The 27920-nt window shown below is 40.9% G+C and overlaps 2 protein-coding genes across 2 annotated transcripts in view; one reads left to right on the top strand and one right to left on the bottom strand.

Annotated features, from left to right (window-relative positions):
- Nucleotides 1-7802, bottom strand: part of HS2ST1 (heparan sulfate 2-O-sulfotransferase 1) — a 67437-nt gene extending 59635 nt beyond the window's left edge. Inside the window, exon 1 of the mRNA XM_065741193.1 lies at nt 7477-7802. Within this exon, the coding sequence (XP_065597265.1) occupies nt 7477-7600 (124 nt within the window). The 5' untranslated portion in view covers nt 7601-7802. The remainder of the gene's footprint in view (nt 1-7476) is intronic.
- A 419-nt stretch (nt 7803-8221) lies between these two features.
- Nucleotides 8222-27020, top strand: SELENOF (selenoprotein F). The gene is made up of 5 exons (XM_065741178.1): nt 8222-8331; nt 9752-9919; nt 16741-16804; nt 23810-23859; nt 26162-27020. Exons 1-5 carry the CDS (start codon nt 8263-8265, stop codon nt 26291-26293), a joined length of 483 nt encoding a protein of 160 aa, XP_065597250.1. The 5' UTR covers nt 8222-8262; the 3' UTR covers nt 26294-27020.
- The last annotated feature ends 900 nt before the right edge of the window (nt 27021-27920 follow it).

Below are 27920 nucleotides of genomic sequence, written 5' to 3'. Positions count from 1 at the left end.
AGATGCTCAATGTTCCCAAGGACACTAACTTGATTATGGGAAACCACTGCAGCACAGTAGCATCTCATGCAACGCACCCGGTAATGCAATAATAGCTATTTCATCAGGAAAATACATTTTAAGAGCACACACTGCTGAGAATGTACTGACAAAAGACACTGAAACTTTCCTCTGCAAAGTTGTCAACGAAGCGCAGCTGAAATAGGATTCTATCTATGAAGTACTCCAACTACCACTGGGATACAAAATATCTGGCATCATGACTTTGTTTCTAAAAGCCAAATATTTTGTGTACCATAAAACAAAACAAACACTGTTCTAGTATCTGTGATCAAGAATGTGTCTGAGAATGTACCAACAGTGTTTAGGTCAACAGGTGAGCCGCAGTATTTCTGTCCTGGTGGTTCTGCATGCCCTCTGACACAGACAACAGAAGGACATGACTGGCTTCAGCTTCAGTAAAAAATAATCCTTGTTTTCTGAAGGAATCAAACCCCTGAAATAAGATCTTGCAAAATGTTATTTCCTGCTCCCCAGTTTATTTGCCATTCAAATACTAAAGGAGTCACAAGTCCTCTACTGCTTTTGCTTTGTTCTGGAGACGCAACCTGGACCGTGTAACATGTCACAGTAAGATTCTATCATTTTAAAATCAGATTTGTTCATTTCATTCCCTATGACTCTAAATTTGGAAGTCCTTCTCAGAGTTACATGAACCCTTTGTCTTTGACCATAATCTATCAATAACTAGTTAATATTTTGTACATTAAAAGACATTGCAAATGCCATGTGTTGCAAGAAGAGATTTCTACTACTGCAAAATCTCCTCCAACTTCCTCCCCCCCCACACCCCCCCAGATTCAATGCAAAGAAACACGAATATTCTAAGAGAAACCAGATATGCTATTTTTGCGATTGCTCTGAATATGTTCAGCAACAGCATATACAGAAAAGATAACAGGCATATTCAAAATGGAAAGACACCCAGGCAAAAAGTCCAGGAGTAAAGATAAAATTAAATCAGCTGGAAATTCCTTCCCACTTTTCAGAAGCTCAGAGGAACAAGCAACATCCCTGCTCAGTTGTTACCATACCTCTGAGTCTCTGCATGCTCTCAACAGCCTCTTAGCACCTTTGTCAAAGTGTAATGAAATAGTACTGCCTTTCAATCTGTTGTCTTCAAAAGATCAATCCTAGACTACAACACAGAAAGATTCACACACAGAGACTGAGAGCATCACACGTGTATTTTTGGTAATTATATATCTACTCCTTATTCTCCCTTGTGTATTTTATATGTGTATGCTTACATATAAGATAGAAAAATAAAACATGATCTTTTGGGAGTAAAAAAGAGCTTCAGAAATAAATGGGGAATATATGTATTTTAATTTAAGAAACCTAAGATCCCATCCCCGCACTCTTTACAGTTTTACAGCAATTATGCACAAAGTTTGCATAAACACTTCAAAATCATCAAAAGCTGTTTTATCAAAACAGCACTTAAGTTTTACATATGTTTCAACACAAATTAGTACTCTGAATTAAACAGCAAGTTGACAAAAAATTGGATGTCAGCTGTCAGTCATTTTACACTCTAACCAGATATAAAGAGGGGATGGACATAGAGAGAGACAGATAAAAGACAGGGCTTAAGCGATGGACAGATTCTTTGCAAATACTCATGCAATGATCTTTTTTTCTGACTGCCCTGGACTCCTAGCTACTCACCATATATTTTATCACTACTGGAAGGCTTGAATAATAATTATTATAGCAGTAATGTTACTGGAGCACAGTAACACCAGGATACTGCAGAGTAAGAACAGTAACATACTAAAATACCAGAGACAATAGAAAGACATACAGATGTAGTATGGTTTCCTGCAGACACATCTGCAAACAATACCTCTGCGATATAAAGAGCATGTTTCTATCCATAGGAAGCTAAAACATAGCAATTCATTATAGGGGAACATGAAGACACTGAATACGAAGCCAGCCTCTGACATGCTAGGGCAAAATCTGCAACAACACTGATGTTCTAGAAGCCAGTACGTCCCCGTCACATGCATGTACAAGGAGTGCTTTCCCTACCTTACAAAGCAGAAGGTTTCTCTCACCGTGGCCTTTCCCAAGATGCTACGCTGCAGCTCCACTGGGCCAAGAGTTTTCAGGGAGCAGATAAACGCAGCAGGCCTGACTGGCTCAAGCAGCATGCACAGCAGAAGGTTTGGATGAGATGCTGCTGCCAGAACAGGCTGCAGCCAGGGTCGGCGGGTGTTTAGAGAAAGCTGGACCAGCTGGCCAGCCTTCAGATGCCTCACTCAGCACTGACTCCCTTTTTCACTAGAACTTTTATCTGCAATAGTTTTTCTAACCAGAAATACAGCCGTTCAGCTATTTTTCTTCATGGTAATTTCACTGTGCTTGCTACGTTAGTATTTAAAATACATCAACAAGGAAACAGCACCACATTTTAAACAAAGCACCACTATTTTAATACTGTTTTGACAAGGTTTAAATACATTTCATATAAACAACTACAGGTTGCATACAATTTCATAAAGTAGCTGCATTTTCACTCAATTAAATGGCCATACGTAGACTATTCCACGGGCAAAAGCCATCTATTTCCTAAAAAGGAACAAGAACTTGGGGGAAGGCATTCATTAGCTGAACACTAGATCAGTCTGGACAGAATTACTAAAAGTGAGCAGTGACTCATGGTTGCCAGTCATTAGATAAGAAATTGACTTGCTCGTGAACTGCTCAAACATCCTTAACTCAACAGCCAGGGGCAATACAAAGCCAAGCGAAAGAAAAGAATCCATCTGCAAATGCATCACTTCGCTGAATTAAGAAAGAAAAAGAAATCCCAAGTCTTGTTTCACTTCAGACCTACAGGATAAACTGGAGAGGACCTGAACCTGTTATGGTAATTCCAAAGCTTTAGAAGTTTAACAGGAGCTGTTTGGGGTGCCAGGTTTTTTTTTTTTTTAATATACAAACAAGGATATGCAACACATTTACATTTATATAAAACACATGATCAGTAGGTTTAAATTTAGTGGAGAATATCAGGTTGTCTTTAGGTTTTGCTTTATTTTAAACCAGTTCCTTTGATGATGACCTCCTTCCACTCATGCAATTCTAGCTACTTCCTCCATACTCAGAGGCAGAAAAACAGAGGGAGCATTAACAGCACTATACCATAATATCATGGTTTCAGTTGCTTTATCACTGAGTAAATCAAATCATTTAAAATAACTTTCTGATTTCCAGTAGTTGCTACCACTTTTACAGTAGCAAGCACATCTCTGAAACTGGCTAGGTACTGCATTACTGAAAGAACCCAATCTCCCTTCTTCTGTAGAAAACAAACCCATGGAATCACAGGACAAAGTTCTTTACAGATTTGCTATTGAGTTTCAGAGCCTTGAACTAATTCCCTACTGCATAGCTACCATTACCAAATCTGTGATACTGGACTAACTCACAAAGAACGTGGTACTTGCATTCCATGGCAGTCCAAGAAGCCTTTTCTATCCTATGCAGCTGACTGTAGCCATCAATCTTTCTCAGGGTTTCTGCTGAAGATGGTATTTCAGCTCTTTTTGCGTTCCTACAACTTCATACATAAAAAAAGCAACATATGCAGATATGTAGTGATTCAAGTCTGGCCTCTTCCAAAGGAGAATCTAGAGAAGACACTGCCCTGTCTGGAGATTACCTCATCCCCCACAGTATGTGGCAGGAGAGACAAGAGCAACGCACTCTACCTGGTTTCTCAGGTCCATTTAACTTCTCAGAACTGCCCTCAAAATATCATTAACAAAAATATCCCCTTACAAAACAGCATATGCTGCTGCGAAGAGTATTAGGTGGAGCACTTGCCACATCAGTATATCTTTTTTCACTAGAAGTATAAGGCCTGCAAACTACAAGCAACAATACTGAAGTTTCTCACACACAGCTCTACAGAAGAGGAGAAAGGAAAGAAAAAAAACAAAAACAGAACAGCAGCACCTGCTTTAACTTCCCTGCTGAAAACAGAGACACTGGAGTGCCAGCAGAAAGGGCGAGATCAAGCCTCAGAGCCTGTTAGCAAGACTGAATGGTTTTGGGATGTGCACAAGAACACGCACCATTCTGTATCAGATGGAATTTAGACAGTATCGGTTTCTGAGAAAAAAAGGAACAGCAGCATCCACAATATCCATTACCAATAAAATAACCAGTATAAAATTACAAACAAAACAAAAGATTTAATAACTGTTCTACCACACACTTTTCAATGGGAAGTACAAGTATAGTATGGAAGTGGCTTCAGATTTGTTCCAGAGTGTCTGGGATGAGAGAAGGAATGGTGAAGGGGAACAGGAAGGGGAATAAATAAAAAAGCACAAGGGCACCAGCAAGGCAAAGTGTGAGAGTCTTTCACTGACTGCAGGTACAGTGAGAAAGCAACATTAAAACTCCTACTTCTGGAAACATACCATATGAGAAAGGAGCTTCTGAAAGAGTGCCTCAGGCTGCTATGAGAGCTATATATTAAAGAATTGCTGGTAAATTATTTGCACAGCTGTGCTTAGCTAGAGCTACCAACAATCAAAATGTTTATAAATGGGATCTGAGCATAAATAATACACTAAGGAATCATGTATGCTATAGTATGAGGGACAATTTAAGAAATTTTCCAGGTGATTTTTCATACACACAGAACTGGCAAACCTACTGACAGTTGGGCTTTTTTCCCAAATGGAAGAAAAATAAATAAATTAGTTTAACATCCCAAAAAAGTACATACATTTCTAAAGAGCTCCAGAAGTCAAAACATTCTACTGCAGAGGAGCAGAGGTTCACTGTGTATCTTCAAAGTGCTTAGAGCAGGATTATTCCATCAGAACCAACTGATGTAAGAAAAAAAATAATACTGCAGCCTCACAACTTGGCCATCAATTGATCATTAATTGTGTTTATTTACTTGGTTTAGGAAAATAACCTTGGCCTTTTACATACTGAAATAACACGCAGTGAGTCTGAAATGTGATTAGTGCTTTTCTGTAGAAGTGACCCATGCTTCAACAGCGTCTAAAGGAATCATCCAAAACAGTCACAAAGCTGTTCAGCCCCTGATCCTGCTGCAGTACATCTATCTCACTCAGGAGATGCCAATAGCTGAGTAACACTGACCACCCCGACGTGATTCCCACCCCTCCCAAGAGCAGCCCTGCCTTCCCGACCCCACAGGTCTTCCCTCAACAAGTCACTGCACTGCACCCCCAGCTTCACTGAAGGCACTTAAGCCTGCCCATGCTGCCGATTTAGATGCCTGTAATGTGCAAATTGGAAAATAATATGAATGTTTAATAGCTCTACGTACAAACTTCACTCAAAAGTACTTTGAAATAGGACTGTGACAGGCCCTGTTTGTAATCTCACCCCCACAGAGCACCTGTAAAGAGCTCAACAAGTCCAACAGCAAAGGGTTACAACAAATATTTCCTTTATTTCTGAATTACAGCTATCTTTCACATGATGAAGAAAACCAAGAGTTTATGCATACATTTTTAACCAGTATTAGCAACACTAATATATAAAAATAACATTTTATCAGATAGAAAGATGCAACATAAGCATCTATGATGGCCATGTACTTCTATTGCTAAACTTCACAAATTAAAATTTTCCAATGGTGACTGAATCTTACTCATGTAAGATTCCAGAATTATTCTATTTGCTATGAGCTCTGAATTCATTCCCTTTTCCTAGCCATAGGCTAATCCTCACCGTTTCCAGGATGAGGGTTTATCACCTGACATCTACACACAAACATGCTAAGTTCAAAACCCAGCACGCAAACCATATGACATGCCATGGCACTCCCACTACCAGGAGCCCACTGACGCACAACTAGATCCACTTGGTTACCACCACATCACAGCATCAATGCTTCTTCACATACAGAGCCACACTGAAGGGGGCAGGGACGATGGAAGTGCATTAGCCCAACACATTAGTTTGACTAGGAGAAAGCCATTTTCCATACTACAGCTCCATAATAATACCATCAACATTATCAAGTGATATCTGCAATGAAGCATTAACATTTACCAGTCATAAAATATACACCAAAGGCATAAGAAAGAGACATTCAAACAGCAAGAAGCTCTTTAACAAAGCATACACTCAAGTTAAACAAAACCTGAGCTCAAAGCTGTTGCAGAAAGCCCTTTTTCCCCTCCTTAGGCAGGTTTTAGAGAACCACTGGGAAGGAAATCTTCCCAACATACCTTCAATAGAGTTTACAGTAGTTCTCCCTTCTCCTTATGAAATAAAATCAGCAAAACACAATAATTAGATGGTTTTCCTACAACGGCATGAGACACGTATTTTAATCCTCTAAATGTTTAACTTATTCATATCTTTTGTGTATCTATTGCAGAAGGACAGGAAGTCTTTCCAGCAAAATTCTGTTCTCAATTTGCATTATGCCAACCCTCCTAGAGCCAGGAGCTGGGTTTCCCTGAAGTAACTGTGCCAGTAATGGAGCTACTGGCTCCAACCAGTCTAAAGCAGGCGGATACAAAACACCTCTGTACCCTAGGCACCAACACATGCTTAGAATTAACCTTCCATTTCTCTCATTCTCCTCAAAATTTTGTTTACGATTGTTGTGATTATACCTTGATGATAATTACGACGCATTTTCAAATGAAAAACATGCAGAGCATGATCGTCCCTTAACTCGAACGGCTGAGCGATGCTGCCTGCAGGGCTCCAGCCCCCGACAGCCAATTCCAGGTGGATGGGAGAGGAGTGCAGAGCCGCGAGGTCCCGGCACGCTCAGCCAGCCCAGCTCGGCCACGCCAGGAGCTCGGGGGGAAGCAGCTTGGGGCACTCACAGCCCGAGTGGAGTTCGAACTCAAGTTCGGCATCATGCGAGTGCTTCCATTTCTACAAAGTTGAAGCGCTTGTGTTGTAAGCACGCTATGAAGCCGAACAACACAGGACAGCACACTAGCAGAGCCCGTCAGCCATCCCCCCGCGGCCCGGGCCTCCCACCTTGCGCTGAGCTCCCCGGCACGCGTTTCGCAGCCTCGAGATCCTTCAGCACCGCGCGCCGCATACAAGTTCTGCGGCACCGGCAACCGCGCACGGCGTCACTCAGCAGGCAGCCGCCACACCACGGGGCTCTTCAACCGAATCGGAACAGCGAACCTCGCGCAGCACTTTCCAAGCCGCCGTTTCACCGCGGCTCCGGCGGCGCCCCGGGGCAGCTCCCCGCCGGCGGGACGGCGCTCCCCAGCACGCGGCCGCGTTCGGTCGGGCGCCGCACGGCGCGGCCCCGGCGCAGGGCACGGCGGCAGAGCGCCCTCCGCCCGCCGGGCCCTCCGCGGGAAGCGGCCGCCGTGCTCCCGCTCCGGCCCTCCCCTCCGCCCGGCGCAGGCCCGCCGCCGCTCGCTCACGCACCCAGCTTGCCGCGGGACTCCTCCAGCTTCTGGATCTGGTTCTCCAGGAAGAGCACGGCCACCCCGAACACCAGCACGGCCAGCAGCTGCAACTTGGGCGGCAGCATGATCCTGAGCAGCCCCATCGGCAGCCCCGGCGGCGCCGCCCTCCCGGGATCACGACATAACGCGGGGCCCGGCCGCGCGGGCAGGCGGGAGCCGCGGCGGCCGCCGCACCGACGGCGCGAGCGAGGGGAGGCGCGCGCGGGGCCCGCTCACATCGCCCCGGCCCGGCCCCGAGCACCGCGCGGCCGCCACCAGCGCGCCCCTCCCCCGCCTGCGCGCGCTGCTCAGCAACCGAACGCCCGGCCGCGCGCCCGCCCCCATCCGCTTTCGGGCGGGGCCGCGCTCTCCTCTTCCCGCCCGGGGGAGGTCCGCCCCGCAGCCCCGCCCACATCTGGCGTCCGCGCCGCGGCGCTCGGGAGGAGCGCGTCGTTATTGCTGGGCGGGGCTGTCAATCCCCGGCGCGGGGAGGCCTGCGTGCCGGTTGGCTGCGGCAATGCGGAGCTGAGAGGACCCCGCCCTGGGGCCGCGTGCTGAGCGCCTGATCGGGGCTGGGAGGAATTTCTTCTGCCGGCCCGGCTGTGAAGCGTGGTGCTGGGCGGGCTAAAGTAGTATCGCTGCAGGCTGCCCGCGGGTGTCTCGGGCTGAGCCGTTCCTGCCGAGCAGAGCCCGCCGCCCCGCACCAGGCGGCTCGGGGCACCCGCGACGGCCGAGGTCCCCGCTCGGCAGGCAGATCGTCACCAAGATGGCGGCGGCCGCTGAGTTGGCGGCGCCGGGGCGCTGCGGGCTGTGGCTGCTGCTGTGGCTGCCTGCGGTGAGCGGGGCTCGGGCCGGGCGGGAGGGAGACTCGTCCCGCGGCAACCCCTGCACAGCCGCGGGGAGGGAGGCCCGGGGGCCGCGGGCGGTGCCGCTGGGTGCGAGCCCTGGCGGCAGAGGCCGGGAGCGGGCAGGAAACCCGGTCTGAGGTTTTATCGCTGTTGTCTCCTTCCTGATGCGATTTGTAGCGGTGCTGCGATAGCTTTTATATGTTAGAACGTAGCGGTCGCGCGACGTGGGCGGCGCTGCGCGGGAGAACGCGGCGTCGCTGTGCCCCGAACGCGCACCGGGAACGTGCGTCCGTCCCGCGCCGCGCTTCTCTTAAGGCGTTCTGTGGTAGCGCGGTGACCGCGGCAGTAACGCTTGAGGAAACATACCGAGGATAGCTGGGATTATGCGAGTGAGAAACGTGGTTCTCCTGACACTGCTGGCCCGGAACTGTTGGGCTGCTGTGCTGCCACCCCCTCCGGAGTGCTGGTGCCCAGCTGGGCGTCTCTGAGCGCAGAGCTGCTGCAGGACCTTTTGTCGCAGTTCGTTCTCTTCCTTCTTGTGCTTTGTTGTTGTTGTTGTTGCTTGGTTGTTCTTTATTTTTTGGCCCAAGGTCTTTCAGCCCACCTGAGAAGCACCTGGGGAGAGGATTTCCTTTCATTATATCCACTCTCACTTTCCCAGCATGCAGCTGGAAGGAAAGGCTGCCAGCTTAGTAAGCCAGGGACCAATCAATCCTTCTGCAGGGGAATGGGAAGGCGAAAACAAAAAATAGCAGAGAATAAATGATACAGTTTCATTGCAGAGATGGTAACACTGCTCACTAAAAACATACAGAATAAGTGTTCTGCACGGGAGCCAAGTAACTGAGTTGCTGGTGTTTAGCAGCAGCAACGTTTTTATCTACTCTTGTACTAGCATGTGTTTTTTCCAAAGCAAAAAAATGAAATCAAAATTCTCCTTATATGTAGTGTTGAGCAGTTTGGTCCACTTCATCATACATACTCTGCTTGTGCTTTTCCCAAGCTCAGCTGTAACACTTTTTTTCTAAGCGTGCTTCTAGGAGTGAGTTATTTATTGGAATTGTTTCACGAGAGCATCTTTCAGAGAGCTGCAGCTGATTTGTTGAGGCTGGATTTTTGTTGTTCCTTCTTTGCAGCGGACACTAGAAAGTCACTGGAGTTGTAGAAGTATATATGAAAGTAGCAGGTCTGATACCTTAGAACGTACACGTTGTGAATCATGTCATGAATTTACTATTAGACTCAAGACTACATCTCAAGATAAGGTGGTGGTTTGCACTTACAAGCAGTTATAAGCGTTAAAAGAAAATGTTTGGAAAAGAATTAATTTTCCTAATTGTCAAGGCATCCAAATCTTTCTTTTTAAAACAATTGATATAATACGTGTAACATTGTATTGATTTACAGATAAACGTATATGGAGCACAGTTGTCATCAGAAGCTTGCAGGGAACTCGGCTTCTCCAGTAACTTGCTCTGCAGCTCTTGCAACCTTCTTGGACAGTTCAATCTGAATCAGTTGGATCCATTCTGTAGGCAGTGCTGCCAAGAAGAAGCTCAGCTGGAAACCAGGAAGGTGGGTTTTAAACTAGATGAGTGTGTTTTCTGAGAAAGAAATCTTTTTTTGTAATTTACTCACAGGTGTCACTTACTTCGAACTGTTAACATTTTTGCATTAATAAGTTTGGGACAAATAAAGAACAAAATTTAGATCAATAGATTGACTCAGGAAAATCAGAAATCTGACCTAGATTTCACCTTGTAGGTGAAGGTCTTTTGTGTAAGACCAAGCAGGTCTTGAGGGCTTTACATTAAAAACCATTCCATTGTAGTCTCAACTCAACATAGAAGAGAAAGCACAGAGCTGGAAGGAATCTCAAGGTTGTTTGACATGCATCTTTGCAGTGAGCCAGAATTTATCCTATGTGCATAGGAACCTGGAGATTGTTTAATAGAAGTTTTTTCTTATCTACTTGCAATTTCATTTTTCGTTAGGGTTTTATAGCAAACATGAGTAATTTGCTGCTGAATAGAAATATTGGATTGTTCTGCCATTATGATTATGTGCTTGAGTGCTAAATTATAGCATCATTCCTAATTTTTTGAATGCTGTTTCAGAGTGTGAAATTCTTGATATTACATTCACACGCAGCCGCTGTTTGGAAATGTATAGATCATATTTGCTGAATTTCTGAAATTTGTGCCAAGTAAATAGCCAGCAGAAAATGAGTGCTGGGAGCTTTTAGCATGAATGTTAATATCTTAACAGATTGAGTCCAGACATCACATTTAGAATTGACTTGTGGTCTAACATAATGGTACTTACAATAGATGTCTGTAACTGAACTCAAGATTTTACTCTTAAATCTTTGTTCTACTGAAAATGTGATGGTTGGGAGTGAACAGATGTTTTTAAAAATCTTGAAAGTCTTTTTCCCTATCTATTTGCTTGAAAGAATTTTAAATCTTACTCTAAAAACCTGCATCTACGTTTAGTTACCAACTTGCTGATTAGCAGCATCATCTGTTACCGAGTTCCAGAGTAGCAGTGCTCCAGGTTTTGTTAGTGCAATCACTTACATGACTGAAGAGGAATCTTTTCTTTTTGAAGCATGTCTGTAGAACACAGCCTGGCCTTTGTATCACGTGAGCAGGTACTGCTACCACAGGGCAGCATGCCAGTGCTCTGTGGTACAGACACACCATGTGTGCTATTAGAATTCCAGCACAGGCTTCAGGATTTGCAGTTAACACTCCTTAAAACTATGTAGGGAGGGTTGAAGATCTGGGAATTTTGTATCATCAGTACTTTTTGAAGACAATCTATGAAATATGCCCAGTCCTAAAAATAACTTGTGCTGAGTAGCATCAGTGCAAGCCCCCATGCGGCATGTTTGTGGAACTCAGCCTCTTCAATCCTTGGAAGATATTTATTAATTCTCATCTTGTTATCGATCCAGCGTTCTGTGAATTGATGTGGTGGAAAATAGCTGTGAGGTGCTCTGCTTACCCAATATGTGTCTCACTCTTAACTTCCGCTGCCATCTGTCCAATGAAATATTTTCATTACTTCATAATTTTACTGTAGATAAAATGGAAAAAAATTCTTTGTTATTTTCTCTACAAAAGGTTTTGTATGCAGTTGCAGACTCATTCAGAAGCTAGCTTAAACTGTATTGCTTTAGACAGCTGCAAGTTTTAAGCCTCAGTCTGTCGGATGCAGAGTACTGCTGGTGTGTAAAACATAGAAGGATGAAATGGAGGTGAAGCTAACTGTGCGTGAAATTGTAGTAGCAGGAGAGATTGTCCATATTTTGCAGTAGCCAAAAATAGCTGCACTCCATCTGCAGCTTTCACTTATGCCATGTGATCATTTCAAGCATAGCTATAAGCATATTCAATTAATTGTATATTATAATCTTAGGCTTATCTCAGCAATATATGTGTGTCAAAATTCCAATCAATGTTAGGAATTAACTGTGTGATGAAATCTGCCACCTGTTAATCATCATAGTTGCACCTTGCAGGGTTGCAACAGACCTCATAAATATTTCTAAATGGAGCTTTGAAATATATTTTGCACACTAAGTTCTAAGGCATTTGAAACGTCTACTGTCAAATATTTCTAGTGGTGTAATGCTATGCAGTTTGCTGAATTAGATAACATCAGCTGTAAGCAGAAGTTGACCATGAAATTTGAGGTATTAAAATGTGTGGCATACATGGCAAACTCTTACCAGTAACATCTTACATCTACTACATACATGCAATATTGTTTCTAGTGTTTAACTCTTCTCTAAAACAAGGTAAACATATTGATACAAAGAGTCCATGTGCATACTTGTAAAGTTCCTCAGGGATGGGTAGTTGCCCCACTGTACAGATTTCAGCAAAGGGGTGTGAAATACAGACTTTTATCTTTCTTGTCAAAATATAATAAGCTGTCAAAGCATGATTTAATAATCTGTCAGACTATCTGGCCTCTGCATTGCTAAGATAACAAGAAAATATTATTTTTTGCCTAACTTGTACTAGATACAACCATATACATCACTAAAATATCACTGAAATTTAAAATGGATTATTGTAACACAAAAAAACTTTTGTTTGGGTCAAATTCACAGAAGGTTCATCTTTTCAGGCAGACTAAGATAAAAGGCACTGATCTGTCTGTAGCATGACAAGCCTTACCTATGGGAGGCTTCTTTCTATTCTCAGTGAGAAAGGTAAGAAAAATGATGAATGTGAATTTGCTAAATGTGAGTTAAAGTTGTGTATGCGCGTCTGTGCTGGCAAATGGAATGTTTAATTCAATAAGTCTGACCTCCTTCATTTGGGTACACATCTGGATAAAACGATTGATTCCATGTTTGTTGGAACAACTTCAGAATGTGCAGTTTCCAAATTAATTAAATGCACGAAGTCAAGTAAATAGTTGAGTTCCATTCTCAGTGTTTTCTATCTCCAGAGATTCTTTCTGCTTTAATGAAAGCAGAGATTCTGGAGAAGAGATACTTAGAGATTATACTTCTAGAGGCAAATAGATGGTTAGACAGCACAGTTAATCAGACAGCATGTTTCAAAACCAGAGCTTGAAGCCTGCTAACTTACTGTCTAATTTTTAGCTTACATACAACTGCTCACTGGATTCGAGTATGAGCTTGTACGCTGGAGCTCCATTTCTGGCACGCTTATCCTCTATTCCACTTTGCTTTTCTGCCCTCACTGCAGACCACGGAGGTCCAAAGTTACCTAACTGCTGGGTGCTTGACTTCTACTTTTTCTCCTGCACACCCCCCTGTGTTGCATCTCCTGTTTGCTTGTCCTCGCACCAAACAATTGCAGAGAACTAAGCTAAAACCCTATCTGCTTGAAAGAGGAGATGGCTGAGGGTTTTGGGTCCTTGGTTTGAAAGCACAAGAATGATGACACAGTACTGCAGCAAGGAGCTGGTTTAATACCAGCACTGGCACAGCCTTAGGTAATACATTTCCTGTATTCTGCAGATTGGAATGATAACACACAGCTTATATGTGTGTACAGAAGAGCCCTTTCTGGTTAAATTCTGAAGATGTCCAAGGATAGAGCTGCAATCTTTCTCTCTGCAATCTTGCAGCAAGGTGCTGCAATCTTTCTCAGCAACTTCGATCAGTGCTTAAACACCCACGATCCTACAGTTGGTTTTGTTTGTTTTCCTTTGGAATTCTAGTTGGAATTGCTTTCCTTGCAAATAAATGAGCACCTAGATTCTGCTGAAATACACGGGCTCAAATAACTTTTTTTTTTTTTTTTTTGACAATTTGATTCTTTGTTTCCAAGCTCTTACAGTTGGGTATCTTCCTTCACACGATAATGAGCTCTGAATGAGAAGAGTTTCTTTGTAGCTAAATTTACCAGTGACTTCATTTCGGAATGATCTGTGTGCATAGCAATGGCTCCGCGGCTTTCTGCATTACAGAACATCAATTCATTTTGTTCCTGACAGTGAGGTTTTCTGACTGCTGCTCTGCTAACTCACAGATTCTTGTCCATCTTCTGTCTTTAGGAAAAGAGTAAAGTTCTCAGTTCTCTCTCTCATAGAAAATAAAGTATTTTATATGTTCTTGTGTATTACTTTATTTTAAAGAATCAAGTTTTCTACTAAAAAAAAAAGTGAATTGATAATCTTGGATAGTTCAGGAATGCTAGGTAGAGTATTCTTGCAGTATTTAGTTCTACCTATGAGTGCCTTTATATAAACAATCCATTACATTGCATGGCTTAAGACATGATGGTACTGTAATTTTTAGCTGATAGTAAACACATACAAACCCAAGTTGAGTGTCACTTTATAACATGTGCAGGGTCAGGCTTAGTAGAGGAACCAGTATGCAGAAAATGGGGGATAATTTAATGTATTTTACAAGTGATAAAAAATAAGAGGTTTTGATGCAGGACCATATGATGACAATGAATGAATGAAATTTAACCCAAATTGTGGTTTTGTAAAGGGCAAGGAAAAAGTGCAGCCTTTGTCACAAGGGCCTTAGAAAGCATACAGTTAGCAGGTTTTTTAAAAAGCAGTTATTTATATGGATGCAGACATGAGTCAGCTTGGAAATCATAACAGTATTTACTTGAGACGCTATATGGACACCAGTAATAGTTTAAGGAGTCTTTATTTCATTGCTAGCAGTGCTACGCTCACTTTCATGAATGCTAAAACAAGCAGAGCATTATTGTGAAGTGAATTGACTCCAAAGTTAAGCATTGTGTGATGAACTGACTCGTCGTGTTTGTATGCCTCCAGACTGGATGATACACATCATTCTTAGTCATACTTGAACACAGTCGATGCCTTCACAAGGAAGCAATCAAAAAAGTTGAGAGCAGTCTGCTCTGGACACGTTGGAATAGCAGGGGCAGAAGATGTTCACAAGTATTCTCTTGTGCCCTTTCGAAGAGATGCAAATCAACCTGTGTTTCTTGCAAAAGACACCTTTGTTCGATTTACAGAGGAAGTCAATTGATTTTTTTTTTTTTGTCTAGCCATCCAGAGAGCAGCTGCTTGTCCCAGCATGAATCTGAACCTTTTTTTTTTATGTAGTAGCACAGTTGGGCTTCAGTTACAGCAGAGATAGAAACTCAAAATATAAGCATCAACAATTGCACTGTTTTCTGTGCTAAAACTATATTTCTGTCAGTTACTGGCTAGCAGTTAGGAAGTGGGAGCATTCTTTAATCACGTGATGTCTTATGTTTTAGATTCTCACAATGATATTGCTTCCATAGGAATCCTTATTTAAAAGGAAAAATGAAGTGGAAGAATTATTTGCAGTAAAGAGAACTGAAAAATGTTGATGTTACCATTGCCCTAAGTTTGCTGTGCTTACTACTTTGTGCCCATAAAGAATACAGTCAGTGAACAGATGGAAAAAGGTTATTACCCCTCTATTTCTTTATACTAATTCTTTATAGAAAAATGCAAGTAATTGTCAGTGTGTAGAACCAGGAGAAATGCTCAGTGCATTAGCAAGCATGTGAAGTAATATCTGACTGTAGGATTGCTGATTGTTGTTAGAATGCTTTTAAAAGAATAATGAATGGAGGCACGGGTTAATTTCAGAATCTTGCTATTCAGTGCATGTAACTTCTCCATCTTAAAACTTCCATGGTTTCAATGCAGAGGAATTTAATTATGCAAAGTAGTATCTGAGATGATCTGTGCCTTTTAAATATTTTAATTAGAGATGAAAAAACTTAAAAATTGTATTTTTAATCTCTCAAGTATTGTTTGATAATCCTGGGTTTTAACAGTCAAATTGTATTTTTTGTCTTAAATCTAACGGTTACTTGAAAATCTTGCACACAGTTAAGCTAATTTCTGAGAGGCTGTTCCACAGATCCTGCAGTGTAGTATTTTTAGTTTCATTTCCTGTGGAAGTTATGATTACTGATTCGTTCAGGTCAGGCAAGAAGCTGTAATTTCCTTGCAGATGAGTAGAGTGTTTCATATATTCCCATCCATGGTATTTACACCACTACTGAATTGAACCGGAAATCAGAAGATTCATTTTCTGAACTGCAGATGCATTCCCTGGCTGCCCAAACTGCCAACATGGATGGGGGATGAAATCTTAATGAAATTGTCTCGCTTTGAGATTTCTGGCATGTCATGTCTGGTTTTCACTCCTTTTTCAGAAGGGTTAGCACTTATTAAATTTCAAAGTGAAAGCATATTTTTAATTACATGTCTCTGCGGGTTAAGTCAAACATTATAGCACCATTACTTTTTTCTGTCTGGACTTTCACATTTGTTATGAAAACACTGCTATCAGAAAGCGGGAGCAGAGGTGTTCATTGTTTATAGAATGTAATGGATTGAAGTAGGAGTATTTAACAAGCTTTTTTCTGACAGCTCCTCTTAAGCAGTAGGAGTTCCACAGCTAGAAGGATGTGAACAGTAATAGTAAACAGTAAACAGTATCGATTTAGTAAACAGTATCGATGGCTATTTCTGAGATAAACATGCCAAGCTTTACATTGGGAAGCTCTGTTTTAGTAGCAGGAAAAATCTGCTGCTAGCTTAATATAAGATTCACCATGCTGTGAAGCCCATTGCATGTTGAAAAAACCAAAATTTAAAATTGTGACCTTATACAAGATATAGATATATTTATTGAGATGCTACCTTTTACATAACCAAAGTGAACTTACACATTGTTTCAAGAGCAGTGAATCTGGGTTCCTGACCAAGGTGATTGATGTCTAAGTGCAAGCATCAAGGTTAGCCCAGCCTCACGTTCTTCTCAAAGACAAATAGATGAAATATTTCATTATCAGTTAATTAGATTTGATACTGATACATCGTAAGCAAACAAGTAGTTTACACTTAACAGCTTCTATATTTTATTGCAGCTTTATGCAGGAGCTGTCCTAGAAGTATGTGGATGAAAATTGGGAAGGTTCCCTCAAGTCCAGGGTAAGTAAACCCACTACTGTTCTTCAAAATACTGTTGGCAGCAAAATGGCAAAATGTACTTTTAAGTGCTACTACAAGTAGTCATAAATTGCATATATGATATCATGAAAGTTGTACTGACCTGAGACTCCAATAATTGATAGATGAAATTATGTAGTGTGCTTATGGAACTGCTTTCCTTTCACAGATGCTGCAGTATAATTGTTTTGTCACTGGATAATGACAGTCAGCTAAAGTGAGCAAAACATAATAGAGTAGAAGGAAAATGAGTATCATCAGTGTGTAGTAGGAGGAATTTTTTGGAAAAAACATCTGTGAGAAATTTCAACGTGGAATTTTTTAGGAATAGAGCTTATGGGGTTGTAGTACTCTTTTCCAGTAATGAAGTTCCTAATACTGTGCTTAATGTCAGTTGGATGTAGAGAAGAACTAATACAGCTTTAGAAATAAAAATGCACAAAAAGTGCATCTCCCATCTAGCATGGCCAGTATTAGTATCACCTTAATTGAAGGTGGTCTGAAGTACAAGAAATAAAAGGATTTAAAACCAGGTTGCAGTCAGCATAAGTTATGCTGCTTTGGACTCCCCTCCTCCCACTCCTACCCATGCACAGTTTCATTAATTGACCACAAGGCTGGAGGAAAAATCTTCTCTCTTTCCTGCTGTTTAAAACACAAAAACAAGAACTAATTTAATTGCTTGTTCTGGTGTGAGGAAACTTGTGTTAGTAGAGGTAACCGTGTTATCCCCACATCCATTCAAACTCAGTAAACTTAAAACTATTCCCAACTGCTCCATGTGCACTGTAAAACATCCTCAAAAAGCTCAAAGGAAAAACTTACAGATGCTAACAATTTGCCTTTCTATCCTTGTTTATCTAAACCAATTTTTCTCTTTATGACAGTAAAAAGAAAAGAAGGAGGAACAGGCCTTTTTCTCTTTGCTCTCCAGTTTCTGTCATTACCTAATCCAAGTCTCTTGCAACCAGATTTGCTGCTAGGGTTATTGCAACTGGTTGGAAGTTAAGATCAAATTTAAAAGCATAATTAGAAAACTTTTAGAAGAAGTAGAATGTACTATTTTAGCTAGAATTATTCTTTGCAATACCACTACAGCTTGCTGAATGCTTTTATGAGTATGGCCAAGGATATCTGTTATCTTTCTTAAGTAAAGCTTCTCATGATAAGTCAGGTAACAGCTTACATGCCTGTAAACCTCTAAAGTATGTTCAGTACTAAGGTATTGTTTCCTGCTCAGTCTCCCCAAAGAACAAACTGCTGCATTGTAAGTGTTGTACTGTAAAAAATAATTCCTTAAACACATATGTTTTGAAATTGCTCCTTATAATACAGCTTTTAAATATTTATTGTTCCATCAAAGTAGGACACTGAAAATCTAAGTGACAAGACTCTTAAATGAAGCAGAAGCAATATCTTCTTATACCAGCTATCACAGACAGTGTAACAGTTTTTGGCTGACACGCATAAAACTAGGGCTCTGAGGTAGAAAACAAAATTGGGTAGGTTGGTGACTAATGTGGTATGTTTGTTTGAAGTTGCCTTTTCAGTGGCAGCCCTGCTCTGTTCATGATGAGATACAAGATCACAATGTCTACACTCCACTTCTTTCCACTGTGTTTAGCAGAACTGAATTAGGCTGGCTTTTTTCACTGAGCGTTTCTTTCTCATCTTGGCATTCTTTTTGTTCATCAGGAGAATAATTCTGACCTTTCTCTGTGTGACTTGTAGTTACACAATGAATGCACTCCCAGCAGATGTTACAGAAAGTCCTTCATCCTTGAACTCACACAACACGCAACTACATTAGATCCTCTGGTTTCAGGGAGTCAGTAAGCACTCTGCTGTAATGCTCAAGTTCTGCAGCTGTGAGGGAATTCTTATAGGCACTAGAACATAGTTTGTTCAGGGCCTTCTAGGTGAGATCACTTATTTCCTGGGGTACCTTTATCTGCAGTTCTTACATACTGGTGACAGAAATCTGAAAGTTAGTATAATATTAAATCTTAGATTTTTGCGCAAAAGTAAAATTCTTGCTAAGCAATGTAGGATATTCTAGTGAGAAGCATCCATCATTCCATCATAATATTTTATAAATAGATTATATACAAACATAAAAACTAAATAAATACTTCAGATTGAAGGATGTCTTCATTTCTGACATTTCTGATTCCCATGTGTGACAGTAAGAGATCAGTTATTCCCTGTAGCATTTTGTATACACTTAGTGTTTCTTACTTCTGAATTTTAAAATCAGGTGTATATACAAGGTACCATGCAGAATCATGATTCAATAAAACATTAGTCTTTTAAGAAATAGTAATAGCTGATGTGTTTTCTATTGCTAGTATTTTACTATGTGACCCACTGCAGTGCATCACAGAGAATTGAAATATTTTTCTAGGAGTAAATCGTTCTTGATACTGATTTTGCAGCATTCCTCCTTACTGACAGAAGTATTCCTTTCTGATGTTGCTCTCGGAGCACTGACATTTTTTTTGCCCTGACCAATTAAAGACCTCTTCGGTGCAGCAATCATGGGTAGGAGGGATAGTCACTTTCATTAAAAAAGTATGTTGCTGCTCTTTAGTGATCAGCATTTTTAGTGTACTTTAACTGTGATGCAAAGTTGTTTATCTGTAAGCAGTGTTAAGAGTTTAGTAGCTGAAAGGTTCTGATGAATCAACTGAGAAGAGTATGTTGAGTTTCAAAAGTTGGATGAATAGCTACAAAAACATACATAGAGAGGTGCTAAGCAGTGGAATAAATTGAAACAATAGCAGAAGGATTGAAAGTTTGAACAAGTAGACTTCTGCATTACTGGAAGACACTAGTTCATATTAGATTCTTGCTGGAAGACATGCTGTAGCTTACCAGGAGGAAAAAACGTGCAACAAGAATTTATTGCTGACATGATGCTGAAGATGATAGCTAACTAGAACCTCTGTTGTGCTTTTCTGGAATGAAATCTGCAACTGATATAATAGGGCAGTATGTTTTTTAATCTCCTCCAGCCCTTTCTGATCTGAGGTTGTTATATTCCTTCTGATGCGTGTCGAGATGGACAAGGTTAAAAATGCTCATCTGTGTGCGTAGTTGTTTGAAGATAAGTGTGAGAGTCTACTGCTACATATATTGACTCTCATTCAAGTACTAATAGATTAGCTTCACTTTTTTTTTTTGCACTTACAGATCAAGTAGGAGATCTTTCCTTCTAAAGCACGAAACTAAATAATACAAGTATTTCTGAATGTAGATATCCTTAGTAATCTGGGTTGTGCCCTTAGTATGCTAAAAGTAGACAATTCTTTTCACAAAGGACTTAAGCCAAACATATCTGCAGTTTACTCTGAAGTCATGCCCATTTGGGGTCAGTAAGCTTTCCTCCAGTATGTTCTACTTCAGAGAGAACAGCACAGGTATCTGCCAGCAAATACATAGACTTGCAGTTTGAATGTGAGTGATTCTTCAGTTCTTTAGTAATCTCCATTGAGGATTCTAGGTCTTACTTCCAGTAGATTCACTTCCAAGCTTTATCAAAACAAAGGGACGATAGTGGTAGGTTTCTGTGTTGTATGTAGGCAGAGGCTGCTCCCAGGTCCTTAAAAGCACTGTGTGATGCTAGGTGTGACCTGTCTTTGCATAACAGCTTGGCACTCAACAGGCTTTGAAATGTCTGTACACATCTGATCCTTTTCTCCCTTCCGTGCATTAAGCAGATTGCCTTGGACAAGCCAGTATGCTGTCTTGTGCTCGGCAGTCTGACCTTTTGCTGTAGTTGATCAGAATGGCAGTCAGGTCTGCTGTGCAGCCTCACCTCAGGGTTGCCTTCCAACAGAAGGCATATGCTTTGGTATTGCATGTGTTTTGTAACAGCATAAGGTGAAGTGATTTTCTTAACGTTATGTGACAGGACAGTTGCAAGGCAGGCAGTAGAACAGCTCTGACTTCTACTCTGGTGTTTAATTCACCAAAAATAGTATCATGGCACCAAGCTCAGAGTTGGTCTTGCAGAAATCAAAGTGGAAAATGCCTTTCTCACTCACCCATGAACGAATTATATTAAATACTTTTTCTGTGCAGTGTGTAATTTCTGAAGCCACTATGGGCAGAGGAAAATTGGAAGATGTCCAGGATTTTAGTATTAAGCATCAACCTATTAAACAGTGGTGTACAGACATGCAAATAGCCTTAGCAAGAGTTGGGGCAGTGCAGACAGGAGACTGCGTGCACCATATTGCAGGATAAGCCCACAGCTGCACTTCACAAAAGTTGTGCATGATTCGCATCTCACTTCTGACTCCATCAATTCTATTCCAAAGCTGTGTATTCAGCTTAGAGCCTGATCGTGTGGAAAAATTGGTTTTGGTGGGATAACGTGTATTTTTAATGCATGTCAATATATTACTTTCTTAAATCAGCTTCCAAAACTGAGAATGTAGAAATTATAGTATATATATTTTTCTTAGTTACATCATAGAAATTCAAGTGACTAATATCAACAGTCACTATGATGAGCATTAGAAATAAATGTGCCACTAACAGAAGATTATTTTGTTCCAGTGTAAGGTAAATAATTCCCAAGGATGGTACTCAAAAAAAAAAAAAAAAAAAGGTATATTTAAGTAGGTCTATATACACAAATAGTAATGCAAAAGAAGATGGCTCACCTTTTGGATGATAAAGGCTCGCTGTAGACTCCATGTGGGAGGGATCTCCGAGAAGAGACCCTTCCCTGGCGGTGGTCAGCCCTTAAATGGGGTTTGGGAGAGGTGGAGTCAGGCTCCACCCCTTCCAATCACACAGGTATATCACCTTCACCTGTGGCCCCGTGGCTGACTCAGTTCTCACCTCAGGTGACCAATCAGTGGTTCAGGCCATGATTCAGCAGTTCCCATACATACATATATTTAAAGTTTCAGGAAAAATGCTCCATAGCGCATCAGCTTTCAGAAGATTTAGATATTTGATATTGATACAAACGTGTAATAGCTACTTTTACAGTGACAAAATGCAACAGCCCATAGAATATTTTCTTCTTTCACCTAATTCTGTCCACGTTTTATGAGCTTGTTGGCTCCAACACTGCAGCCAGCAAGCAGCCACTCACATCCAAGTGAGCTTTCATCTGTCACTCAGTTAACCAGTCCTCATACCTGCTGAAGGCTGAAAGCGATGCAGCCTGAGCTAACCCCTGAAGGCTGTTCTGAGGGAGTTGAGTTCCACAGTCCAGATCTATCTCCGAGGCTCCGTTTTACTGTGCCATCTTACTGTTTCTCTTTGAGTTTTGCAATTAAATTGACTCAGTTTCCTAAAACCTCCTTTTCACATGAAGTTCTACACAGTGATTTCAGCCTCAGATTTTTCAGTTTGTGAGGAAAAATCCCCATGCAACAGTTCAATTCACCGTGGACTTGAAAAACATGGCCACCTTTTTTGTACCTGGCTATCAGAGCCCTAACAGCTCGTAGGGACATAGGGAAACACTGTGTCTGAAAATGACCTCAGTGTGAATTTATATCAGAGCTGAACTCCAGTGTGTGAGCAAGTACTGGTGATTTAGTGCTGTTTGAAGTTGTTCTGTGAGTACAGCTTGCAATGTGACATTAAAGTTCTCCAGAAAGAAGAGAAGCAAGCTTTCTTCTTCAGGTACCAGTCTCTCTAGCAGCTTACTGTGCCATTTTGTTTTGAACTTGTTTATGCTGCACAGTGGCTGGTATAGCCAGCAGAGTATTTGATTTTATTCTGTACCAGGAGCACAGTAGATGACTGAAGAAAAAAAATGTTGCTCTATATATATGCACTGAGAAAATGTTAAGGTTACTGTCTTCAGTAATATAGAGAAAGGTATAAAGGTGTCAGAGGACATCTTTACAATTATTGAGGAAAGCACTACATTTTGTGAGGCAGTGTGAGGAGTTAGTCCTGAGGTTGCACTCATCTCCATGCAGCAGATGGACATGCTGCAATTCACAGGAGATGCGTTGTTGTCTAACCTTGAAAAGGCAGCTTTAACATGCAGCCAGCACCTCTGTGAGAGTCAATCCATGCTGACAGTGTTCTTCCTTAGGGAGACTGCTGGCATACCACAGGAGCAGCCTGAATCCACTTAATGTCACTATTGATACTAAATTAAGCCTGTAGTCTAACCTGAGTGTAATGAGAAATGAAGACTAAGCTATTTTCTAAATAAATTTAAGATACTTTTGCAACTCATACATTCATTAAGCTAAAGTATTTGCAAGTAGAGGATTACACTCACTTTGTCCGTAAATAAGCCACGCTGTCAGTATTCTTTTTAAAATTCACATTAACACAAGGATGGTGTGCTGTAGGCACACAGGGTCCGTGCAGCCGTTAGCACTCATTTGCTGACCAGTAGTTCAGGTGAAGAATCTGTCCATCAGCAGCCAGCCTCTCTGTGGAGCTACATGGCAGGTCACAGAGTCCATTGCAAAGCTGACTGCTTTCTTTTAGAGGTTTCAAGAAAAGAGGAGATACCAGTTTCTCTTCTTGTTTCCACACTGATTTTCAGCATGTAACCTTGGAGAGCTCTGTAAGACAAAATTGTTTGTCTCATGTGCAAGAATAACACCTCTTCCCACAGTTTCCTTGGTGCCCTTCCACCCATGCTGCTGCCTATGTGCAGCACACTGAGGGCATGAGTTTCACGTGTATCCTCCCTCACAGAGCTCATCTTCAGTCAGAATCTGACTGCTCTGATGACTTCCTTCACATCTGTGTCTGTGTACGTGGCTCTGCTGAGGACTTGAGCTGCCTGTGCAGGTGAACTGATTTACACAGTTGCAATACTGTCCAAGGAAAAGTCCAAGCTTGTTTGGAACACTGGTAAAAATAGATTCCTCCTTAGGCATGCTGTTAAGTACTATTGGTTTTGTGAAGATATTGAGAATTCTGCCATTAATTTCTAAAGCCCTTTTCCACGGGAAAATTTGATTCTCTTTATTTTTTTTCCCCACATTGTAGCTTTTGTCAGGAGTGATAAGCCTAAACTCTTCAGGGGACTGCAAATCAAGGTAAGTAATAACCAAAGAGTTCTTGTGGTTTTTGGGGGTTAAGAAGAATTAAATGTGGTAGAAACAGCCCTTTTATGGAGCGTCCTTATTTGCTGATGAAATAATCCTTCAGCAGAGGATGTACTTGTGTTACCAATATAGATCTTTCCAAATTTCTGCAGCGAATGCTAATTGGGTTATTGCTAAGCAGTGGTACTGATTCTTTGTTGGTGAGGGGTTGTTTGTTATTCTGTTTAAATCCAATAAAAGATATACTGGAACCCTTAAGTAAAAGCAGATGTTTAAAGAATGTTAGGAATGCTTGCATTCTGACCTGATTCTGTGGCTATCTTGTGTTTACTTGAGCTTATTCTGCCATGCTTTCAATTCCTATTCTCTCAATCTGTTCTTCCTTTATTTTCTAATCCAGCTGTCATTTCCATACATTCAGAGATTCTGGGATATTTCCCCTTCCTCTCAGATCTTCCTGTCTGTTTTGATCCTGTTTTACTTTAGCTTTCCAACCAACATCCAGCTTTAAAGGACTGCATACACTGAGTGGCGTTACCTATGACTTGCATATAGGAAAAGCTGCATAAGCCACACTGCCTTAAGCTCAAGCACTTTTTTCAGTTCAAATTCTCGTGTAAAACTTAAAATCCTATGTGAACTTGGAGTGTACTTCACAGATATACATCTTGATTCTCACATCTTTGTACTCTCATCTCTATTCACCAAATGGCACCATCTGGAGTCACTTCATAGCTATGCATGGCTGAAATAAGCAATTTGTCTTCTCAGCAGCAGATTCCATCTAAAGCAGATTTCCTCTGTCTGTCTCACGTATTCATATGTATCCTCCAGTTTCTTTCAAAAGCATTCTCTCCTGTATATCTGAATGTTTCATTTCTATTTTAAACTTGTTGCTGTTCGGAACATCAAAGCAGTCTATACTACAATTGGTATAAAACATTATTGGGGGAAAAAAATTGTACAAATTAATCTGGTATTTATTTTACGAGGTTTTGGGAAAACCACTTACAGATGCTGCTAGCTTCATTAACTGAAGCCAACTAGGTTAGTTCTGTAATAGGGTACAGTAAAACACCCCTAGTAAAATATTTCTGTAACTTTACATGGCTACATCTTTACAGTACTGCTAAAAGCTTTTATTTGCATTACATGTTTGAGGATTCAGTCAGTTTTCAGATTACCAGCACTACCCACAAAACTTAGGAGGCACAAATAGAGCACAATAGTAGGCAAGAAAGTAATTACATCAAAAACTGACAGTACACCTTTGCACTGTTTGAGTGACCAGAAGATTCTAAAGTTGTTAAATAAAAAAGTCCACTGACTCTATAAGAAGAATTATTTAGCTGCTTGACTGAAAAAATCAAACTGGAGCTGCTTCAGCTGAAGCAGAATACCTTATTTTCATGCAAGCCTTACAGTGCTGTCTCACTGCCCATGCACTAGATTACATAGCAGGCCAAGGAGAACAAGGTATCTCTGATACATACAAACCTTCTCTTAACTTTTTCCTCCACTGCCCTCTTTAACATTAATTGCAAGTTAGAAGTCTGAACTGACGCTGGTTTTTTTACCCATTTTGTTAAAGACAAGCAACTCTGCTCCAGGTCATTTGCCGCTCTTTAACCACTGTGTTTTAATTTCCTGCTGAATGAGGCTGTTGGCCCCTTACATACCTTCTCCTCTCATCCTCATCCCTGAGAACCGGGCAATAAAGTATCCCCTCCATAGCTGTAAACACTGCCCCCAGGCAGCCTGCAGCTTCTCTCCTCTACAGCTTTAACCTGGGCATTTCCCCTTCGTTGTTCTTCCTTCACACCTACTCCTTTAAGTTTGGTCAGAGGAGGCAACAGTAACAGGAGAGAACAAGCAAAAGGATCTCATAAGCATAAATTGATTTATGTGGATATTTTCATCAAGAAAAGTAGAATATATTGTTGGTAAGCATTCTATCAGCAACATTCATAAACACAGAACAAAATACATGGCACTGAAATAATTACAGCGTTAAGTAACCATTATCAGGAACAACAAAGCTTCAGTATGGGATGTTCTGATTTTTCCTAATCTGAGGTTGGTTTCATAGCATAAGTTATCTCGCCTACATTTTCTCGAATACTCCTGATTTCATTTAGCACTCTGGTTTTAAGTATTCATACTTCCTGGTGTTAACCTTTGAGCTTATTTCTCTTCTTGATTTAACATCTTTAACCGATGTAAATAAACATTAGGGATTTAAATGGAGAATGCATTTTCTGGCCCAAGGGAACTGACGTGTTTCTGTCTGCAGTATGTGCGTGGTTCTGACCCTGTACTGAAGCTGCTGGACGACAGTGGGAACATTGCAGAAGAACTGAGCATCCTCAAGTGGAATACAGACAGCGTGGAAGAGTTCTTAAGTGAAAAATTAGAGCGCCTTTAAATCACTGCTTTCGCATTCCCTTTGCAGGTCCTTTCAAGGTAATCATCTCAGATGAAATGTGCTACAACTGAAAAAACATTCCAGTTTCTACGTTAATTTTAAAACGCCTATTGTGCTGTACTAAACGGCTAGTAATTGGAAGGGGAAGCCTCAGCACACACCTGACAAGTGGACAAACAAGAGTTTGTCTTATATCTCAATTTTCAGTGCATTTATCACTAATGAAATGCTTTGTTTCCAACTTAGTTGTACAAATATCAGTTTGTTATAATTGGATCCTTTATTTATTTTTCCCCCACAAACACTCTTTAAATTTAGGAGCTTGAGATAATTGAAATGATTACCATGTTCTTGTGTGCTGCTCTTCATAAACATTTCAAAACCAAAAGCAATGTAATATCTCCAGAAGAACCTTGACTGCTAATACCCCCTTATTTTTTGTATTTGCAATGTCCTTTTTTTAAAAGCATTGATTACGAGTACATAGTTCACAGGTTTTGAAGCTGATGGAGGAACTCATGCTCTGGTGCTGCAAAACATTTGATAAGCACACTTTAGTGAAGACTACATAGAAAACCTCCAAGGTATATGCTAGTCAGATGTCAGGTGTGCTTTGCATCAAGTGTTTTGCTTCAGAGAACATGAGATAGAAGGAAACGTTTTTCAAGACCTGTAATTTTCACCAATTTGTAAATTTGATAGAATTCCAATAAACTGTTAAAATGTATATGTTTTCTTTCTCATTTGAAATTTACATACATAGGAAAATATGAACAGACAAATCTATTATGGCTTGTCAGATTTTTCCTCCAACTTGAAGAAAATAAACACAACAAAATACATCTTTAACTACCTCGTGCTCACCAGTTTTTGGATGGATGGGTGCTACACTGTAGCCTGAATTGGGACCCAATTTTATTCTTCATGTATAACTTCATATCTCAAGAGATTTATTTTCTTTACAGTTTACACCCCAACTTATGGAAGAAATTATCAACTTCATAGCAGAACCAGAATATTAATTTTGAGACCAAGCTCACATTAAACCAATAAAATTAGATGCTCTTAGGCTGATTCTGTAGACGTGACTTTCTGAGGTTTTGTTCTCCTATAAACTTTTAGATGGTGGGTACAGCTTGGTCATTATATTATCCTCTTTCATGATACACTTCTATCCATTGTAAGGATAGGAGTGAAATACATTGCTCATCTCCCAAATGACTCAGCATGGGACAGCTACAATAGTGGTTACTGCTGTCTCTGCAAAACCAAATGCAAACTCTACAAAAAAAAAAAAAAAATCACAAGTCTTTGCAGCTGCTGTTAACTTGTCCCAAGAATAAATCCATGTTGTGTCTGACATGTGATGCTCAAGTCAGCATATGAGCTGCAACCAGAACATATGGCACGACAACCGTAGCAAAAATATGCTGCCATCCACTGGTCTTTTAAAATATTGACTATATCCCACACTTCTTGTTCCTACATTTGCCAAAAATGGATTTTTGTTTCTGCATTGATAATTTACTATGCTATTTTTTAAAGAATATTTTAGTTGTGTCCTTCTTGCCAGCCCCAGATCCTCTACTGCTCACCAGGTCTGTTCACTTCATTTGATGTTTAGTAA

This window comes from Cyrtonyx montezumae, unplaced genomic scaffold (assembly GCF_038088225.1).
Source record: "Cyrtonyx montezumae isolate F1298 unplaced genomic scaffold, pur_monq_1.0 scaffold_1, whole genome shotgun sequence".
Taxonomy (NCBI): Eukaryota; Metazoa; Chordata; class Aves; order Galliformes; family Odontophoridae; genus Cyrtonyx; species Cyrtonyx montezumae.
The sequence above is the reverse complement of the archived record's forward strand: the minus strand, read 5'-3'. Positions and strand labels throughout refer to the sequence as shown.